General features: G+C 43.9%; 1 protein-coding gene across 1 annotated transcript in view; it reads right to left on the bottom strand.

The window, feature by feature from the left end:
* Positions 1-11,704: 11,704 nt before the first annotated feature.
* Positions 11,705-23,089, bottom strand: part of SNTA1 (syntrophin alpha 1) — a 101,944-nt gene continuing 90,559 nt past the window's right edge. Inside the window, exons 6-8 of the mRNA XM_082271841.1 lie at positions 20,389-20,585; positions 15,787-15,974; positions 11,705-12,587 (exon numbers count right to left, since the gene is read on the bottom strand). Coding sequence (XP_082127967.1) covers positions 12,495-12,587; positions 15,787-15,974; positions 20,389-20,585 — 478 coding nt within the window. The 3' untranslated portion in view covers positions 11,705-12,494. The remainder of the gene's footprint in view (positions 12,588-15,786; positions 15,975-20,388; positions 20,586-23,089) is intronic.

The raw sequence follows: 23,089 nt of genomic DNA, 5'->3' as shown, positions 1-23,089 counted from the left end.
ACATACATACAGTATCTCACAAAAGTGAGTTCATCCCTCACATTTTTGTAAATATTTTATTATATCTTTTTATGTGACAATACTGAAGAAAGGACACTTTGTTACAATGCGAAGTAATCAGTGTACAGCTTGTATAACAGTGTAAATTTGCTGTCCCCTCAAAATAACTCAACACACAGCTATTATTGTCCAAACCGCTGGCAACAAAAGTGATTACACCCCTAAGTTAAAATGTCCAAATTGGGCCTACAGTGTCAATATTTTGTGTGACCACCCTTATTTTCCAGCACTGCCTTAACCCTCTTGGGCATCGAGTTCACCAGATCTTCACAGTTTGTAACTGGAGCCCTCTTCCACTTCTGCATGATGACATCATGTCGGAATATCATGTTGGAATACTGCCCTGTGGCCCAGCCTCCGAACGGAGGGGATCATGCTCTGCTTCAGTATGTCACAGCACATGTTGGTATTCATAGTTCCCTCAATGAACTATAGCTCCCCAGTGCCGGCAGCACTCATGCAGCCCCAGACCATGACACTCCCACCACCATGCTTGACTGTAGGCAAGACAAACTTGTCTTTGTACTCCTCACCTGGTTGCCACAACACACACTTGACACCATCTGAACCAAATAAGTTCATCTTGGTCTCATCAGACCACAGGACATGGTTCCAGTAATCCATGTTCTTAGTCTGCTTGTCTTCAGAAAACTGTTTGCGGGCTTTCTTGTCAGCATCTTTAGAAGAGGCTTCCTTCAGGGCCAACAGCCATGCAGACCATTTGATGCAGTGTGCGGCGTATGGTCTGAGCACTGACAGGCTGACCCCCCCCCCCCCCCCCACCCCTTCAACCTCTGCAGCAATGCTGGCAGGACTCATACGTCTATTTCCCAAAGACAACCTCTGGATATGACGCTGAGCATGTGCATTCAACTTCTTTCTTTGGTCGACCATGGCGAGGCTTTTTCTGAGGGAACCTGTCCTGGTAAACCACTGTATGGTCTTGGCCACCGTGCTGAAGCTCAGTTTCTGGGTCTTGGCAATCATATTATAGCATAGGCCATCTTTATGTAGAGCAACAATTCTTTTTTTCCCATCCTCAGAGTTCTTTGCCATGAAGTGCCAAGTTGAACTTCCAGTGACTAGAATGAGAGAGTGAGGGCGAGAACACCAAATTTAACACATTTGCTCCCCATTTACACATGAGACCTTGTAACATTAATGAGTCCCATGACACTGGGGAGGGAAAATGGCTAATTGGGCTCAATTTAAACATTTTCACTTAGAGGTGTACTCACTTTTGTTGCCAGTGGTTTAGACATTAATAGCTGTGTGTTGAATTATTTTGAGGGGACAGCAAATTTACACTGTTATACAAGCTGTACATTGTAGCAAAGTGTCATTTCTTCAGTGCTGTCACATGAAAAGATATAATAAAATATTTACAAAAATGTGAGGGTGTACTCACTTTTGTGAGATACTGTATTTGGCTGTAGCAGGAGGGAGTTTGATTGCAGAAGGACTGGAGAGTGGTACAATAATGAGGCAACAGTAAAGCATGGTGGGCGTTCCTTACATTTTTTGGGGCTGCATTCGTGCAAATTGAGTTGGAGATTTGGTCAGGGTCAATCGTGTCCTCAATACAGGCAGATAATTATCCATCGTGCCATATCATTAGAGAAACGTGTTATTGGCCCCAAATATATTCTGCAGCAGGACAACAACTCCAAACTTACAGCCAATGTAATTAAGAACTATTTTCAGTGTAAAGAAGAACAAAAAGCCCTGGAAGTGATAGTTTGGTCCTCACAGAGCCCTGATCTCAACATTATAGAGTCTGTCTGGGATTACATGAAGAGACAGAAGGATTTGAGGCAGCCTACATCCACAGAAAATCTGTGGTTAGATCTCCCAGATGTTTGGAACAACCTACCTTCCAAGTTCCTTCACTGTGTGTACCTAGAAGAATTGATGCTGGTTTGAAGGCAAAGGGTGGTCACGCCAAATATTACATTTAATTTCTCTTCTGTTTAATTTAAATGAATTCAATTAATTAAATAATTGATAAAATAAAATAAATGAATTCAATTAATTAATTAAATAATTGATAAACTATTAACACTTCTATTTTTGAAAGCACTCTTAATTTACAGCATTTTTTACCATAGTTTGTAGACTGTGTACAGTATCTTTGTATCTCTAAATATTATAAATGGATTTGTTTTTTTTAACCAAAGAAATGTGGCAGAATACATTTTGGCCTAAATTTATGAAGAAACATTCATTTGATTTGTTTTTTTTTTTTTAACGGAAAATAGGAAGAACAGGTACAGTGTTACACAACCAAGTAATTGTCAGTCAAAGTATCACAATGCTAAAAACCTGAAAATTGGCCTGGTAATGAAGAAAGTGAAATATGCTGGTACTGAGGTGGTTAAATAAAGATGTAGAACACCAAGTTTGACTCATATAAAAAATGAAATCACAATTGGACTGAAACAACATGGACTTTATAGGCACAGATAAAATAATTGCATAGTTTATTAGAAATTATTAAAAAGTGTTTGTTTAAAACAATACAATACACATGCTTAATGCATAAACCTACAACCACCATGTGGTGGGTACAATGTATAACACACCGTATCAACACCTGAGAGACAAAAATGCATAGATCCCACACTGAGGAACAAAGTGGTTTCCCCAGTGTTGGACCATGCGATTTATATAGTAGCAATTATAGATGGACAAACTTCAAGCCCGACATGTTTCGCGATAAACGCTTCTTCGGGAGCTCTTCAAACACATACCCAAAAAAATTGGAAGTCCAGAGGGGGAATCCACAGTATCAATTATAAACTCTAATATGTAACTGGAGTTTAATAAAGTATTTGATTCAAGGATGTTAGGCCAATACCATCTGAAATACATATAGTTTCTCAATCACATCTTGAGAAAATATAGAACATAGATTGGCCAAACAGGTAGATCAGACACTGGCAATGGAGTCGGTGTCCAACAGACACTGAGTGATATATTACTGCAATAAACTACAGCTGTTGATGAAACAGCCAGACATACTTCCAGGTAAGTATCTGATTGGCAAGCTCAGTGTCCGAGCGTTCACCTGTGTGATCCTCCAAGGTGTGGATAGTTTATTGCAGTAATTGATCACTCAGTGTCTGATGGACACTGACTATTACCAGTGTCTGATCTACATGTTTGGCCATCTATGTTCAATATTCTACTACTTGCAAACTCTGGAGTATATGATGTGATTGAGAGACTATCTGTATTTTGGATAGTATCGGCCTAACACCCTTGAATCAAATACTTTATTAAACTCTAGAGTTTATTATCGATACTGTGGATACCCCCTTTGGACTTCCAATTTTTTGGGTATGTGTTTGAAGAGCTCCCGAAGAAGCGTTTATCCCAAAACATGTCGGGCTTGAAGTTTGTCCATCTATAATTGCTACTTTATAAATCGCATGGTCCAACACTGGGGAGACCACTTGGTGCCTCAGTGTGGGATCTATGCGTTTTTGTCTCTTAGGAGTTGATACGGTGTGTTATACATTGTACCCACCACATGGTGGTTGTAGGTTTATATATTAAGCATGTGTATTGTATTGTTTTAAACAAACACTTTTTAAAAATTTCTAAAAAAATTATGAAATTATTTTATCTGTGCCTATAAATTCCATGTTGTTTCAGCCCAATTGTGATTCAAGTACAATTTGGGATGTGGCACACCTTACCGATTGGGTACACCCGTGACACCACCCCATGGTAGTGTATGTTTCATAGAACTATTCATATAAAAATGAGTTTAAGGAAAACACTACTGCAATAACTCAAAATGCACGCTCATGGGAATACATTATCATTTCCCTTGAACAAAGGTGCTAAGTGCAGCTTTTGTAAATGGTAACATTATAAATGTTGGTTCCTGGTATACAATGTATATTGCCTTTGCACAGTAAATACATCAACTCAAAAATCTTTAGGTCAGATCAACTTCTGAAATGTTTCCGCAGCTAGATCTGTGCTGGGATTGGATGTAAACCATAGCATGCAGAGCCTGCTAGAGGTGTTCTTTGGAGTTTTCCCTGCTTATCCTTCGTAACATCCCCCCACCCAGCCACTTTTGTGTGCATGGTAATGGGGGGGGGGGGACATGTCTGGGGGTCCCCAGGGCCCTCACTACTTTAACCTATAACCTGTGTGGTAGGGGGGAAGAGGAGCTCAGGCAGAATCTTAGTTGAGAAAGGTTGGTTTATACATTGAGGACTAGGGGCTAAGTGGGAAGGAGGGGAAGGAGTCCATGTTACAGAGCTGCATTCATTTATCTGTGTAATTGAAATGTACCTATAGTTCTGCTCTAAAGTGTATTTAAAGCCAAAATTTAGATTTTTGGATAGAATGTGGAATGTTTCCACGGGTCAGGTTTCATTGCCCTGTGCCCCCCTGGGAAGACCCAATCTCCTTTTCTTCTGATGATCTTCGACACCGAGAGGCTTGTTCTGGTGATATATTTCTAAGATGGCCTTACCCTGACTTTGGAAAGATTTCTGCTCACTTCCGGTTGTAGATTTACAGGACAGGAAGGGAAGAGAAATCTCTTGATTAGGACCACCAGCTGTCTCTCAGGCTCTGAGCCCATGCTATTTAGGCTCCCCTCTGACACCCCAAAGGCAGGAAAACATCTCCAGAGGCAGGGATGGGCTAGCATTTATTAGTTAAGGAGGTGAGGGTTAGGGGTCTCCGATACCATGCAGATCACCTACAGACTCTCCAGATCTAAATCAGTGTCCAGCTTTATACTGACAGAAATTACAAGCCGACCCGACAACACTGTAAGCCCATTCCCAAATTTCAGTGCTTCCTTCGAGTTACCAGGCCCTTCTGAGAAATAAGTCTTCTTACTGGCTCTCTCCAGCAAGGGGCCTCCCTTGGGTCTCCTCCTTGGCACAGCTTCCTCCAGACCAGGCAGGACAGCTTTAGGAGATTTCAGCTCACATTAGGCTCCAAAACCGGCTATAAGGCCTATCAGCAGAGCTCCATCCAGCAGCACCTCCCTAGGCCCCAGCCCCTGAATTGGCTAAAGAAAATATAAATATTCATAAACTTTTTTGTTTTCTTTGTAAAATCGCACAATTTGACCAGTGATACCATTGACATCTACTGGCAACAGTGAGAAATTACAAGCCAACTTAAACTTAGGAAAAAAAAACAGGTAAAAACTATACAAATCAGTCAGAGCGAACTACAGCCCAATCAAAAACGAAATTGACATAGTAGCCCCTGTTTAGGACAAGGTGGTTTACTATGATACTGGACAATACAGAAGACCTAAAATATACAAGACCAGAGACACAGCTGATAAAACACCTCCAGATGAAGGGATCACTCCCCTTGGTCCAACTCTTGCCGACTGAGGTAATCCACTTGCCAATATTCCTACCCGGGAATGTGTATGGCGGAAAGGGGTGGAACAAATCGTTCTGCCCACCTTAGAATGCTGGATACTTTCAGAGCCACCAGGACACTTCTTGTGCCCCCTTGATGATTGACATAAGCCATGGCTATGGCATTGTCCGATTGAATGTGCAATGGACATCCCTGAAGACGATCCGTTCAATGATCCAGATACAGTCTGTTCGCTTGGAGTTCCAAGACATTGATCGGTAGTCTGGATTCTTCCAGCGTCCAGATCCCCTGAGCAGAATGCTTGCCGAAGACGGCTCCCCAGCCGGAGAGGCTGGCATCTGTTGTGACAACTGTCCAATACAAGGGAAGGATTTTCCCAGCTGAAGTGTTAGAGAACAAAGCAACCATATCAGGGACTTCCTCATTCCTCCGGATCTGATTGTCCAGAGACTGTGGAGTCTTGTCCCATTTGGTCAGAATCTCCCTTTGCAGGGACCTCATATGGAACTGTGCAAACGGAACCGCCTCAAAAAGGTAGACACCATCAGGCCCAGCACCCGCATGCAAGTCCAGGGAGACGACCACCTGTTGGACAGCAGGAGGCGAATTGCAGCCTGCAATTTCTGAAGTTTGTCCAGAGGAAGGAGCACTCTGGCTAAGGCCGAGTCCAGAGTCAGGCCCAGCTTTATGGACGGAGCCAGAGCAAACTTCTGAAAATTCAGAATCAAGCCGAATTCCTGCAGAGTTTGTATTGTAATCTCTAGGTTTTCCACCAGAGCAGAGGGAGACTCCTCTCACAGGAGATCGTCCAAGTATTCCAGTACCGCGATCCCCCGTTGGTGTAGCAAAGCTAGCACTGGGGCTAACACTTTTGTGAAGACCCGAGGAGCAGAGGTGAGACCAAAGGGTAACGCCACAAACTGATAATGCTCCTTCCCACAGCAAAGCGGAGAAAACGCTGGTGACTGGCACATATTGGAATGTGAAGGTAGGCATCCTTGATATTGATAGAGGCAAGGAAATCTCCCTGATGCAGACGTGCCACCACCATTCAAATGGATTCCATTCTAAACTTCTGTACCCACACAAAGCAGTTAAGCGCCTTGAGGTCCAGGATTGGACGCACTTTACCTTTCTTCCTGGGGACTGTGAACAGGTTTGAGTAAAAACCCTAAAAACGTTCGAAGTCAGAACCGGACAATCACCTCTTGAAGGAATAGGTCTTGTACTACCCCAAACAAGCCCTGTAAGCGGTCTGGGGACAGGCACAAGTTGGAAAGAAAAAAACCTTGCTGGAGGGAGAAGAGCGAAACTTTATCTTGTAGCCAGACTGAATGACTTCCTGGACCCACTTGTCTTGCACCAGGGAAGTTAATGTATTCGGAAATCAGTGAAGACGTCCCCCCAACCCAGATACAGATGAGGGATGCTGAAGGAGCCTTGTCCGCGAGTCTTGAGAAGCCCAATGTTGGCTTGCCAGACAGGTTCATTTGGATCCTCCTGAAGAGGCCCTGAAAGGCTTCGAGCCCTTGTCAGTCGACCTGAGGGATGAAAAAACTTCTTATGAACTGAGGAGGGCCCACGTCTACGACGAGGTTCCTAGCCCTTAGTAGCTTGCGGATAAGAAAATTACTCTTCCCCTCTGTGAGACCTTTAATGATGTCATCCAGGGTAGCACCAAACAGGCGATCTCCTTGGAAAGGAAGATCAGTCAAGGCCTTTTTTTAAGTCTGACCTGCAGACGTGCACTTGAGCCAAAAGACATGCCAAAAGACCACTGCCAAAAAAGAGAGGGGAGCCATCAGGGGAGCTGCATCCAAAGAGGCATCACAGATAAACTGCAGCCCCTGGACCAGCTGGTCTGCCAGCTCAGCAAAGGCAGGGGGGAGCTGTTCCCCCTCCAGGTCACGGCGTTAGAGCTCGGTCATGGTTTGCGACACTAGGGCAATAGTGAATACCAGCCTCATTGCCGAACCAGCCAGAGTGTACATATTGCACAGCCTCCGCCTTCCGGTCAGCCAGATCCTTAAAGGCCAGGGACTCTTCAACCGGAATCATGGTTGCCCTGTTTAATTTGGAAACCAGAGGGTCAACCACCAGTGGCATAGTTCACTTCTTATGAAGGGACTCCTCATAGGGGTAACGCCTAGTAAAGTGCTTAGGAACCCCATGGGGACGCTTTGGTCATCCCCACTATTTAGCGACAATTCTGTCAAAATAGGCGGGGAAAGGAAACATCTTTGCCACTCTGGATGGCTTGTGAGGCCAAAGGGTACCCTGTGCATTCGTCGCAGCTTCAGCTGCATCCTCTATCTCTAGGGTCTTATGCACAGAAACAATCAGTGCATCCACCAGTGCCTTTTTGTGCGTGGTCGCAGACGTGGAGGAATCATCCTCACTATCAGAGGATTACAGGGGCGTGGTTGCAGACCGAGCAGTGACCCACGCTAGTGGCGGCCGAATCAGATTTAGGATCTGATGACTCAGATGAGGCAGGGGAAGGTGGGGGGCACTTTTTGCTAGCCCATCACCCGTAAGCCACCTCCATCCGGGACACAAGGGACTCAAGGACCGCCGTCAGTGCATGGATGGATGGATGGTTGGGACCTAGAGGGACCCGCAGCCTCAGAGAGGGGATGAGGTGGGGAAATGTGCTCCAAAGACTCCATGAGTCACCAGTGGAACCCCACAAAAGGTGTAAAACACTGCTAAGGGACAACCCCCCACTGCACTGGCAGCACCACCCAGTCATCAGGCACAAAGCACCAAGCTATCTTGAGCAGAGAGGGAGAGGACCCCACCAGACTCACCACCCGCAGAAACAAGCGCCTGGGACCCAGGAGGGAGACCAGGCCTCAAGGACAGATCCAGGCAGCGTGGTGGGACCTTGGCAGGAGCACCCACCAGGTATAACCCCCCCCCCCCTGCATAGCAGATTGTCCGGTCACCGGTGGCACCCCTCTCCAGCCCGCATCGCTAGTAAGCGCCCTGCCCCCACCCCAGGAAGAGTGGCCAGACCACCCAAACAGCCCGAGTGTGGAGAGGAGGGGGGGCAGGTGAGGGACTCGGCAAGGGAGGCTACTTGTCAGGAAGGAGGGGAACCCAGGGGTCCAACCATCCCAAGGATGGGCCCACGTCCACCCCAAAACCCTCCAGGGAGAGAGGGCGGACACCTACTTACCATACCAGGAACCGGGTGGGCAATGCTTCAGACAGAACCCCTCTCCATCGAAATGGGGAGCTGTCGGCCAGGAGGAACACTGTGACTCGGGCCGAGACCTGGTCGTTTAACTCGCAGGCCAGCCCCCGTCCAGTATGCAGCGGCTGACCTAGCGCGGAGCTGAGGTCTGCGTGCGCTCGCTGACCAGACTGGGGAGACCACTGGATCTAGATTATCCAGCCCATTACCCAGGTTTGAGTAAAAACCCTGAAAATGTTCGAAGTTGGAATCGGGACAATCACCTCAGGAAAAATCCAAGAGAAAATATTTCCATCTAAAAAGAGAAAAAAATTTGCCACGACAAAAGATCCCAGCAAGGAACTAGGTCCTTACTCCTGACTAGGCAGAAAAAAAACTGAGTGGCTATAGCAGAGAGAGGGAGTATACCCATGGGACTGCCCATGGGTGTAGCCAGAATTCTTTTCTGCCTAGTGTCCTACTCCTGTAGGGGGCAGTATAACCCAATGGTTAAGAATACCAGGAGCTGTGTCCGCCAATGAACGAAAGTGAAATTAACTTTTTATCTTTCAAAAAGTGTTTCCCAGTGCTAAACCTTTCATACAATTTCTAAATCGCTGCATTAGTAAATTTCAAAAGCCAGTATAAAGGAATAGTGGTTTGAAAAAAAAAAAAAGTACTTGTGGGTTTAATGATAATTATTTTTGTATAATTCTCCTTACAATGGGTGTGGTCTGTCTGCAGGGAAACTTAAGCAGGGGGAGCTTCTAGTCCTCTGCTGCTGGTAACATGTTCAAAACAAAAAAAAATTGCCTGTGACATACAGAATAAAAATAAATAATTAATATCAATAAACTTTTTTAATTTTTATTTAAGATATATATTTGAAATCAAATCTTTATTATTTTTTTTACAACAACATGGTATGCCCAGATTTCTTCCAGTAACAGGCTGGGTCACGCTCCTCCAGCCTGTGTCTTCAAATAGGAGGAGGGTGAAGCATCTATCAATCTACATGTAATAGATGCCCACACACTCACACCATGTCATTGCCAAAAATTAATAAAGATTTATGTCACTTCTGACGAAACATGTAGGGCAGAGTCCATGTTGGATGTGACCACGTAAGCCAAATTTTTTGATTAGCAGATCAGTTCCCTGGGAACATTTGACTTTTTTACTGGCTTTTATCTGGATTTATGTAAGTGTTCTTAGCATCACATTGTCATCATAATAAACATACAGTTTTAAACTATGTGGGCAATTTCTTTTTTTCTCATGGGCTCTGAATTGGAGTGATTTACACTGTTAGCCATGACACCATACTCTTCAGCCTAAAAGCAGAGGGAATTGCTCTGAATGGTTACCATCTACTGCATGTCTAGACTCCTATAATTTGGAGTCTAGTGATCTGGTAAGCAAGCATTTTGTATAATTCATGGTGGAGGCGTATTCAGGTGAAGTTACAGTATCCTATTCACTCATTTGGACACCAACAAGAGACTTTTTGCTTATTATTACTATTGCAACTTCTTTGGAGCATCACATGAACTGTTTGCACATTGATTTTATACTTGTTTCACTTCTTGATTATTTATTGAGGCAACTTATGTTGTATATATTTCAAATTTGTATCTGAATGAATATCCCACCCCCATTGTGTTTAGCTGGTTAGTGGGCATAGAGGAGGAAGGAGGGAGTGGGCAGTAATTTACCACTGTGTATACGCCCACATGTGTGACTCTATAGTCACAGGGGCTGCCCAGATGTGATAGGGAGGAAGTGCTCAGCATAGCTCACTGAAAACTGAGCATGCGCAGAGCTGCCAACAATGCTCTGCAAAATCCCTAGCTGAATTGGTGACATGAACAGAAGGTGGAGATAGAGAGCAGTAGGATCAACCAGGTTTTTTGCAGAATACAGAAAACCAATCTCATAGTGACTGAGTGAGTATGAACAGCATGGAATACACCATTTATTGATAGGTTTTGATAATGTGGGTTTAAAGACACTTTAAAGCTGAACTCCAGGGAATATCTAAAGTTACCCTTGAAAAGGGGGCTCCTTTTTGTTTGCATTAAACAGTTTTACTTACCCTACCGCTGGCAGGTTTCCTCTTCTCCGTATGACCGACCCCCAAAAGCCGATACTCAATGCTGCTTCGTTGGTCGCACTTTAATGTCATCATATACAATGGAGGACCTGCAGTTTTGCATTGTGTGGATCTAGAGTGCTCATCCACTACCCGAAGCATGGGAGAGAAAAGTAGATCACCTGCTGCTTGGTGGGCAGGGAATAAGGTAAGTAAAACTATTTTATAATTGTACCCTTGGCACAAATGAGCATGTAGTGCGAGGGATGCCCTACTGCAAGGGTAACATTCGATTTTCAACTTTAAACCATTTTGCCTCAGTTAGAGCAGCACTGAAACCCAAAAGATAACCAACCACCCAAGAACACTGAAGGAGGTCACATGCTCCTTCATACCCAGAAGTACTGTGATCGTGTTGCCTGATGGAATAGAGGCAGGGACACCAAGGGAGCACTGGTACAGTCAGTATAACTGGTGCGGGGCACTTTTTAGACACTTTGCTTGAATAAGCATGCATGTTATAAAATTCTGTAAGGCCTGCCCTAATGTCCATTTCAGGCACATTTTATCCAATTTATTCATTGTGTTCGCTGAAGGAGAAGCATCCTATGATGTATAATTAACACTACAGGTCAAATTCAGTCTAAGGTCAGACCAATTATATTTATGGAAAGAGTTGTCTCCAAATCCAGAGGTTTCTGGCTTAAAAGTTTATTAAAGAAATTTAAAGCTTCACACTGATTTGTGAAAAAAAAAAAAAACATTTAAAACGTAACAGACTGTCTTTATGGTGTATCCTTGGTCTAAATACATGAAGCAGCCATGTCACCTTTAGAAGCTAGCACCTCAATATGGCACAGTTTTGGATCTATTTCTAAAAAATTTGCTGTGCGAATGTCTCACACAATCGCACAGCCGTCACGAATAATCCCTGTCATTTGCCTAATATGCTTGTTTCCTATGATCATCAGCTCCACCTTGTGGCCATAATGTGGAAATTTCCTGATTGAGGAATTTCAGAAAAATACTACATTATGGGCACTAGATGGAGCCGATGATCACAGGAAATAAACATATTAGGCAAATTACTGGGATTCAAAATGACATCTGTGCGAATTCAAGTTTCTTATAACTAGACCCCTTTGTAACAATGCAATTAAAATCGTTTGCATGATCCCCTTTAAACAAGAGGGTAACTAGCAAGGGCACACAATTATTTTCCAGCCAATGGAGAGCTGCCACGTCATCACCGTCTCACTTGACCACAGTGGAAAAACGAAACAGACACCATCTTGTCAATTCATTTTTTTCAACTCTAATAAAAACTAAATATATCTTATTTGACTTTTTCTTATGAATATACATATATAATATATATATAATTATAATGCACAAAATTTTAAGTCAGATGTAGAAATAAGCATACAGCTTAGGACCCAGTGTTGTATTTTACAGCTCTATCTACAACATTTGAAGAAAACGGCTGAAGGCACCGGAAATCTCCTTCTTGATCAAACAGGAACGATAAGGTGCCTGCTCGCTTCATATCTGTGCATCGAAACCGTTACATAAAACTACATGTAAGGCACTACGTTGCTGTGAGAGGTATTGGCACCAGGTAACACAGGGTTAAAGTGTATTGTATAACACCGCGACAACTGCGGCAGCATCTATTCCAGTGCCGACAGTTGTTCAAGAATGGCTTAGGCAACCAAGAAGCTCTTTTCATTTATGAGTGGATTAGTGCAGGAACTACTTTGGTTCTCTGTAGGACTTCTCCAGAACTCTTCCTTACGGTAAGAGACCCATGCGAGACACCTTGGCTGACAAGAAGGAGTGAATGATGAAAACGATGGTTTTGGGACAGGAGTGAAGATCCAGTTGCTGAATAGAAAAAAAAAAAAACAACATTAAAGGTTTGAAAGTCTATGCAGTTGATTTTACCATTGTACTTATGTAGCACCCTCCTAGATAGATGCTGGGATTAGGTAAATTTAGTTATGGCCTGTACTCAGTCTGGCTGTGTTGATTGTTTTGGTCTGTTCTATGTTTCAGTAGTTGCAGGATTGACTGCTTCCTCTAAATAGTTCAGAAATCTCTAGAAATTACTGGGCAGGATGAGCCCCCATTCACACTAGAGCGACTTGTGAGCCCGACAAGTAGCGGTCCCTCGCGGTCCATTGACTGCTACAGGACCCGTTCTAATAGGAGCGACACAAGTCGCTCCAACTTAGAAAAAGGGTCCTGTACTACTTTGGGGCGACCTCGGGGCGACTTGCATAGACATTCATTATATGAAGTCCGTACAAGTCGCGCCGAAGTCGCGGTGCACGGGACTTCACAAGTCGCGACCAAAGTAGTACAGAGTCGTGACGCTTCAGTGTGAATGGGTTCTTAGTCTAATCAGCAGCTAAGTATTAATACAGCCTTGGCCAGTCCCTGGGGAGGGTCACCCAGCTGGTAGCTGGGAGCCTGTGTAAATACTCTTTCCTTAGAAGGAAATCACAGCCTAAGGTGAGTGCTTGCCCCTTTAGGCCATCCTGCCATCTGTCTGCAGGTTGTCGAAGCCTCTGATGGGTTTCGAAGCCCCAGGTGGGCTTCCTGGAGGCCTGCTTTACTGGGAGCTGCAGAAATCTGACTGATGGACTGTCGTCTGAGGATCTAGTCTGGTATCACAGGGAAAAAAGGTGTCACAAGGATATTGGAAGGAGGCAACCCATTTTCCAAGGACATTTGAGAACCTAGAGACTGTGCGTTGATGCCATCCTTCCTGTGTGTCCTGTGCTGTGTGTGTAAAGGGGGCATAGTGTCCTGATGAGCTTAGTCTATTTGATTCCTAGTGAAAGGACTTTACCTACATTTTTGACCACAGGAAGATTGATCTCTTCACGTTGCTACAGGCTCATAGTTCTACAGAAGAGGAAGTGTGGCCCTATTTGTACATAGTTTTGGAGTATCCCAATCAAATCCCTAACCCTATCTTAAACCATAAAAACACCAAAAAGAAAACCCTTGGTCTGTTCAGTGAGCAAAGAGTGACCTTGACCATGTGTTGCTTGCAGGGCAACTATTGGGGAAAGGACTCTGAGCAATCTACCCCCTTTATAACAGGAAGCTACCAAAGTGTGAGACAAGTATGACCAGATGTACAGGTCCTTATGTGTCATGGTAGCTACTCTATATGGCGAATCACCAAAGCTAGGTGCATGAAAACATGGTTTGATGAGTCTGGTGTAGAGGAACGTAAGTGTCCTGCACAGAGCCCTGGCCTTAACCCCACTGGACACCTTTGGAGTGAAATGGAACATCAATTTTGAACCAGGTCTTCTCACCCAACATCAGCACCTCATCTCACAAATAATCTTTTGGTTAAATGGGCACACACTCAGACAGACACCCTTCATAATCTTGTGGAAAGACTGCTCAGAAGAGTGGAGGTTGTTAGAGCTGCAAAGGTGGAGCCAACTCTACCATAACGCCCATGGATCCAGAATGGGTTGTCCCACAAGCTCTTATGGCACTTTTCCACTGCAAGAACCGGCTCGGGTCTACTCGGCCCTGCTTGGCCCGGTTTGCTTTTCCACTGCTGGTACCGCATGGTACGGTGTTGGAACGGTACAGTACGGTATGGTTTGCTTTTCCACTAAAGTAGTACTAAAGTTAAGTGGGTGGGATAACAACGATTCTCTGACCAATCAGTGGCTAGTAGTGACTGCATGCAAAGGATTGTGGGATATGGTACCTCTTGGAACCACAATCGAGGTGGTACTGTTTTTGAGAGCCGTACCGTTCGGTTCCATGTAGTGGAAAAGCGCCGCCGTACCGTACCGAACCGCTCCTACACCGTACCATGCAGTACCAACAGTGGAAAAGCACAAAAGTGAGCCGAACCGTTCGGTTCCATGCAGTGGAAAAGCGCCATTATAGATGCGATGATCAGGTTAATATGTGGTGCATATTACAACAGTGCCTAAACCCCATCTCCGGGCAATAAAAAAAAAAAAAAATGTTCCCTTGAGTGGGACTCACTGCTCAATTTGTCTAGGGGTGAGGAAAAAGCTGTACACTCACCCAATCCTCCCCTTCTCCCACAAATGACAATCCCCCATGAACCAGTGATGGGCTGTTCCTGACATCCTCATGTCCAGAGCAGGTCTATGAGCGTGATGACTTCAGGAACAGTCCATCGCACTAGACCGCTAGACCACAGAGTGGGACAGGAGCCATAAGGAACCACTCCTTGGGGAGGATTATGTACCTATATCAAGACAAAAACGAGCAGTTAATCTGCGCAGTGCAGGCACAGCCCCACTGCATGGGAAAACTTTTTTCCGCTCTCAGTAGGGCTTTAAAGCATTATTGTATTTGTTATGGTTACCTCGTGCCCATTTTCTGTGACAGGAGTTGATTTACTAAAGGCAAATAGACTGTGCACTTTGCAAGTGCAGTTTGCTTCAGAGCTTAGTAAATGAGATGAAGCTCTGCTGACTCCCATCATCCAATCATGTATAACCAGAAATTCTCCTTTTTCTTGCATGTAATTGGGTATTTCTTGCAAAGTGAAGCTTCACCTCATTTACTAAGGTTGGAACAACTACACCTGCAAAGTGCACAGTCTATTTGTTATGAGTAAATGAACCCCACAGTGTTGTATGACCGTGTTTCTCAACTCCGGTCCTCAGGGCACACTAACAGGCCAGATTTTAAGTATTATCTTGGGGGGATGCAGACTAGAATACTGCAATCACTGAGCAGCAAATGATATCATCTGTGATGTATTTCAGTTTTCTTACAAACCTGGCCTGTTAGTTTGCCCTTAGGACCGGAGTTGAGAAACACTGTTGTATCATGTCCTTCCTGGTCTATGGTGACTATGTGAGGAGATAGCATACCTTCATCTATCAACAGAATGGCTTCAGTAGGGTCATGTAGCCAATGCATGCTTTGGGTTCCAATGTTGAAGCTCTCACCGAGTTTCCCACAATGCAAAGTGAAAACCTCCATGTTTACCACTGCATTGCATTATGGAATAGTGAAATAGACCAAAGGTAAAAAAAAAAAAAAAAAAACTTGTTTTACGTACAAGTTCACCCTCGGGGTTGCCAAAGTCCAGATACAACATCCTGGCACCATCGTCAGAAGACATCCGGAGTTTCTCGAAGGGTTTATGAAGATGAACGATTCTGTTGAGTCCAGGCTCCTCCGTGAAGAGTGTAAATCCTTTGTCGATGTGAATAGAGAGTGCACACTCCTTTCCGCCCCATGTACATGCTAGGTAGGTAAAACCAGATATTCATGTTTAGGAGGAGAATAGAATAGAATAGATGGTGCTATCTACTAGACTATACACAAACGTATATCTAAAGCTAAAATATTTACTTATAAATTAAATAGAGCAGTGGTCTAAAAACTTGCTTGCCTTACTCTGGCCCTTGGGGTACTTTTGCTCCCACTGATACCAATGATAAGGCACTATTCCTCCCACTGATACCAATGGTGAGTCATTATACCTTCCACTGATACCAGCGATGTGGCACTATTCCTCCCACTGATACCAGTGATGGGTCACCATCCCTCCCACTGATACCAGGGATGGGGCACTATTTCTCCCACTGATACCAATGTCGGGTCACTATTCCTCCCACTGATACCAGTGATGGGTCAATATTCCCTCCACTGATACCAGTGATGGGTCACTATTCCTCCCACTGACACCAATGATGGGTCACTAATCCTCCCACTGATAAGAGTGATGGGGCACTATTCATCCCACTGATACCAGTAATGGGTCACTATTGCTTCCCCTGATACCAGTGATGAGTCACTATTGCTTCCACTGATACCAATTATGTGGCACTATTCCTCTCACTGATACCAGTGAAGGGTCACTATTCATCTCACTGATACGGCACTATTGCTCCCATTGATACCAGTGATGGGGCATTTCTCCTCCCACTGATACCAGTGATGGGGCAATATTCCTCCCACTGATACCAGTGATGGGTCACTATTGCTTCCACTGATACCAGTTATGGGGCACTATTCATCCCACTTATACCAGTGATGAGGCACTATTCCTCCCACTGATACCAATGATGGGTCACTATTCCTCCCACTGATATCAGTGATGGGGCATAATTGCTCCCATTGATACCAGCGATGGGGCACTTTTCCTCCCACTGATACCAGTGATGGGGCACTATTCCTCCCACTGATACCAGTGATGGGGCATTATTCCTCCCACTGATACCAGTGATGGGGCACTATTCCTCCCACTGATACAAATGATGGGTTACTATTTCTCCCACTGATACCAACGATGGGTCACTATTCCTCCAATACCAATGTTAGGGCACTAGTTGAGCAGTGGTCTCCAAACCTGCTTGCCTTATCCGGCCCTTGGGGTACTTTTCCTCCCACTGATACCAAAAATTAGGCACTATTCCTACCACTGATACCAATGATGGGTCACTATTCCTTCCACTGATACCGGTGATGGGTCACTATTAATCCCACTGATACCAGTGGTGGGGCACTATTCCTCCCACTGATAGCAGTGATTGGTTACTATTTCTCCCACTGATACCAATGTTGGGTCACTATTCCTTCCACTGATACCAATGATGGATCAATATTCCGTCCACTAATACCAGTTATGGGTCACTATTCCTCCCACTGATAAGAGTGATGGGGCACTATTCCTCCCACTGATAAGAGTGATGGGGCACTATTCCTCCCACTGATAAGAGTGATGGGGCACTATTCCTCCCACTGATAAGAGTGATGGGGCACTATTCCTCCCACTGATAAGAGTGATGGGTCACTATTCCTCCCACTGATAAGAGTGATGGGGCACTATTCCTCCCACTGATAAGAGTGATGGGTCACTATTTCTCCCACTGATAAGAGTGATGGGGCACTATTCCTCCCACTGATAAGAGTGATGGGTCACTATTTCTCCCACTGATAAGAGTGATGGGGCACTATTCCTCCCACTGATAAGAGTGATGGGTCACTATTTCTCCCACTGATAAGAGTGATGGGTCACTATTTCTCCCACTGATAAGAGTGATGGGGCACTATTGCTCCCACTGAGGGAATCTCTCCAATGTCATAGGAAACCCCCCTACCCCTATAGATGGTTGTTACAGGAACAGGTGTCCCCACTGGAAGATGTCCCCTCTATTTCTGTCCTGGAGATAGCTGTAAGATTTTGGAATTTACAACACTTAGTACCAATCACCTGAACAAATATTAGGGTGAATCTCCCCCTCGGAAACAAAGACAGCAACACAATTTTAACAGAGGTTCCAATCCTTCCCCATGCTATCTGAAGCTACAAAACAATTTGGCTTTTGATATACTTTCATTTAAAACTAGAGAGTTTAAGTGGTTGTAAACCCTTCCATATACCAAGAGAAGTGACTAGCCTCATGATACACAGAGATTAAATAAATTCTCCTACATAAGTTGTATCTATCTGTCTATCTGCAGCCTTCTTTCCTTTACAGCCATTCAAAGTCCGGAATTTTTAAAGCTCGTCTGAGCTGTCAGAAAAAAGGGGGCAGGGAGCTGAAATTACACTCTTTAGAGCTCATTGAAGAGAGCTCTGAGAGCTGATTGTGGAGAGGGGACATATTTCATGTCTGAGGTTTACATCCACTTTAATCTAGGAGGGATACCTAAAGAGTAAGGTTGCCCATACATGGCCAGCCAGCTGGTTGAAAAAAAAAAAAAAAAAAGTTGAACTGCATTGCTGTTTCCACCATGTAATCTCAAAATCTGAACAATCAAAATTCGATCATATTAATGATCGACCACTTGACCTCCGGAAATCCCCATAGACACACTCCTAAATGTTGTGGACAGCCTTCCCAGAAGAGTTAAAGCTGTTGTAGGTGCAAAGGTTGGCCAACTCAATATTGAACCCTACGGACTAAAACTGGGATGCCATTAAAGTTCATGTAAAGGCAGGCGTCCCAATACTTTTGGTAATATAGTGTACATGATTCTGCACAGATCGGCCACCCCGTAGCAGTAAATCTGCTATAGGGCAGTCGGAAAATGGTTAAAGTATCTCAGTGCTACCGACTGATGCAAAGGTACTGATAAATTCTATCTTGGCTGAGTGACTTAATTTAACCACTTGCCGACCGCCCCACGCAGATTTACTGTGGCATGGCGGCTCGGCTGCGCATAATCACGTAGATCTACGTGATTATGTACACGCCGCCGAGACCGCGCTCCCACTGTGCTTAGACACAGCGGAAGTCAGGCAGCGGGAGGAGCGGCAGCGGAAGGAGCGGCCTCTGGCCCCCCCACAATCATCACAGAAACTGACAGAAGACCCGCCTGCTTATGTAAACAAAGCAGGCGAGTCTTCTGTCACACAGGCAGAGAGAGATAAGGAGTTTCAGCTAAAACCCCGATCTCTCTGTGCCTGTCACAGTGCCCCCCCCCCCCCCACAGTGAGTAAGCATTATTAGGCATACATTAACCCCTTTGATCACCCCTCGTGTTAACCCCTTCCCTGCCAGTGTCATTTATACAGTAACAGTGCATAATATTTAGCACTGATTTCTGCATTAATGGCACTGGTCCCCATATAGTGTCAAAAATGTCAGTTAGGGGTCCGATCTGTCCGCCGCAATGTCGCAGTCCTGATAAAAATCGCTGATCGCCGCCAATACTAATAAAAACAAAAAGGAAAAAAAATGTCCAAAAATCTATCCCGTAGTTTGTAAACGCGATAACTTTTGCGCAAACCAATGAAAATACACTTTTTGGGATTTTTTTTTTACCAAAAATATGTAGCAGAATACAAATTGGCTTAAACTGATAAAAAAATTAGATTTTTTTTAATTTTTTTTATTGAGAATCTTTTATAGCAGAAAGCAAAAAATATTGTGTTTTTTTTTTTTTTTTTTTTCAAAATTGTCGCTGTTTTTTTGTTCATAGCGCAAAATCTAAAATCCGCAGAGGTGATCAAATACCACCAAAAGAAAGCTCTATTTGTGGGGGGAAAAAGGACATCAATTGTATTTGGGTACAGTGTCGCACCACCGCGTAATTTTTTGTTAAAGTAACGCAGTGCCGATTTGCAAAAATTGGCCTGGTCATTAAGGGGTTAAAACCTTCCGGAGCTGAGGTGGTTAATCAAATCCAATCTATAATGTAGAATCCAAATCGATCAGAAGGGAAGTTATAACATTTGATTGTTTGCAGATTTGATCATTTTGTTTGAATAACATATTGATCAGATAATAAAAAATGGAAGGTTGTCCAACCACATTCAGTCACTGTTTGGGTATTCATCCAGCTGCAGTCCCCCGCAGTTGCTTGAATAAAATAGCCGGCAGGGGAGATTCCTCCATCTGTGCTGCTTAGTGTGGGTGGCAAAAACTGTTCATTTTTTCTGCTTCAGCCTGTAGAGAGAAGTCTAGCTGTGTATTGCTCGCTGTACATAGGAATCATGGCCAGTCGGGCAGTAGAGAAATGCAAGCAAATTAAGAACTGACTCCTAATGATGCTTTCATCAGGCCTTTTTCACACTGGTGGGGGAATTGGTCACCCCACTGAAAAGAGATCCATGGTTGATCACTTTTCAGAGGCAGTTGAGCCTCCTCAATGCCTGTCTTTTAGGGGGATTTTGCCTCGCATTGTTTTTGAGCTGCACTTCTCTCACCTGTTGTCACCTCTTGTATAAGCTCTGCTGCATTGTGGCATCCATCTACTAATGCCCGGGTCCACTCCGCCAGCTCTCTCGGCATTGCCACGCTGAACAAATGAGTTTCCACCCCCTTCTGTGTGCCAGAACGAAGAGCAAAGGCCAGCTCGGTGTCGTAGAGCGGTGAACTCTTGGGGGGCCCAGAGTGTACAAGCCTGTGAAGGATAACAGAAATATTTGAGTTAAATTACCTCTTTATACTTCAAAACGAATCGAGAAAAGTGTCCCCTGTTTAACCACTTCAATACAGGGCACTTTATCATCTTTCCTGCCCAGGCCTGCTTTCCATGGTGGCACCCATGCATGCTCACTCCTGAGCCGCCCTGTCTGCAGACTGCCCTGCCTACCTCCCCCCACCCCCCCACTCCATCATCACAGCACTTGATTGACAGCAGCGGGAGCCATTGGCTCTCGCTGCTATTAATCTTCCCAGGAAGGAGCGAACTGTTGCAGGTCTCTGGCTTGGATTGGGCTCAGGTAAGAAATAGGGGGGGTTGTGGGGCTGAAGGGGATTTTGCAGCACAGAAGGTTTTTCACCTTAATGTACAAATCGCATTAAGCTGAAAAACCTTAAGGCTGTAGAACCACTTTTAAAATGAATGGGTTGTTTTGGAAGATGAGGGTTTGCATATACTGTACTTTAGACTGCAGACATCACATTTGCATTTGAGAGCCCTCTATAAAGGTTCATTTTAAGGAAGAACTATGCTGATAATATTCTATAAAAATTAAAAAATCATTAAAGCACAAAAAAAAAAAAAAAAAAAAAATCGGTCATACTTTAGTGATAAAGAAGTAAATTCCCACAATATTTAGAGATTCTTAACAGAGAAGAAATCCAGGTAATATCTTCAAACCCTTAGTCCGCCTAACAGCATGTTACATAGTTACATAGTTAGTCAGGTTAAAAAAAGACACAAGTCCATCTGGCTCAACCAATAAAAAAACAAAAAACAGTAAAGAAAGCCCAACCATACAACCCCATATACACAATCCTATACCCGCAGTTGATCCAGAGGAAGGCGAAAAACTCCAGTAAAGCATGATCCAATTTTCTCCAGCAGGGGAAAGAAATTCCTTCCTGATCCCCCGAGAGGCAATCAGATATTCCCTGGATCAACTTTACCTATAAATATTAGTACCCATTTATATTATGCACACCTAGGAAAATAATCCAGGCCTTTTTTTAAAGCAATCTACTGAGCTAGCCAGAACCATCTCTGGAGAGAGTCTATTCCACATTTTCACAGCTCTTACTGTGAAGAAACCTTTCCATATTTGGAGACGAAATCTATTTTCCTCTAGACGTAAAGAGTCCTCCCTTGTCCTCTGTGTTGACCTTAAATTGAATAACTCAACACCAAGTTCGCTATATGGACCCCTTATGTATTTATACATGTTGATCATAGCCCCCCTTAATCTCCTCTTCTCAAGAGAGAATAAATTCAGTTCCTCAAATCTTTTCTCATAGCTCCTCCATGCCTCTTATCAGTTTGGTTGCCCTTCTCTGCACTTTCCCCAGTTCCCCGATATCCTTTTTAAGAACTGGTGCCCAAAACTGAACTGCATATCCCAGATGAGGTCTTACTAATGATTTGTACAGGGGCAAAATGATATCTCTCTCTCTGGAGTCCATGCCTCTGTTAATACAAGAAAGGACTTTGCTTGCTTTGGAACCGCAGCTTGGCATTGCATGCTATTATTAAGCTTAGGATCTACCTGAACACCCAGATCCTTCTCCGCTATGGATTCCTCCAGTTCTACTCCACCTAGTATGTATGATGCATGCATATTCTTAACCCTCAAGAGCATAACTTTACATTTATCAACATTAAACCTCATTTGCCATATAGTTGACCAATGAAACAGTGCATTGAGATCAGCTTGTAAGTTGAAGACATCCTGTAAAGAAGTTATTCCACTGCAAAGCTTGGTGTCATCTGCAAAGACTGAAATGGTACTTTTAATCCAAGACCCTATATCCTTTATAAATATAAAGATATTAAAAAGGAAGAGTCCCAACACTAAACACTGATAACCTTAAACCATGTTTCATATTAGATTGTAAGCTCTAACGAGCAGGGCCCTCTAGTTCCTCCTGTATTGAATTGTATTGTAACTGTATTGTCTTCCCTCACATTGTAAAGCGGTGCGCAAACTGTTGGCGCTATATAAATCCTATATAATGATAATAAAAATAATATTAAAACAGACTGCAAATGGTGATTCATATTATTGCTATTGGTGATGCACTTCTTATTTATGGCCACTAGATGGCAATACAGTTATTTGTAGTAGCACACGTTAAAGTGACCAGTATTTCCTTTTTTTGCAGCCACATTGGGATAACACCTGCTTTATAATTATTTGTTATTTGTCCCCATTCACATAGCATCATTTTAACTTTAATATTTAAAGGATAAGTCCAGTCAAAAACTAATGCTAAACCTGCTCTTTGCCACATTCTAAGACTATTCCATCTAACTTTGTAAAGCAAAAATCACTGTACTTACCTTTTCTACACCCGATCCGGTCTCCAGTGACGGAAGGTCTGTGCAGGAGATGACTGACAATGGCTGTGAAATGAATGGGGAGTGACGCCACCCATAGACTTACTATGAGGCTTCCGTTGTTGAGTGCCTCTCCTGCACCCACCTCC

The sequence above is a fragment of the Pelophylax lessonae genome, assembly GCF_965119305.1.
Source record: "Pelophylax lessonae genome assembly, chromosome: 11".
NCBI classification, from domain to species: domain Eukaryota; kingdom Metazoa; phylum Chordata; class Amphibia; order Anura; family Ranidae; genus Pelophylax; species Pelophylax lessonae.
Note: the sequence above shows the minus strand (reverse complement) of the source record. Positions and strands in the feature narration are given on the sequence as shown.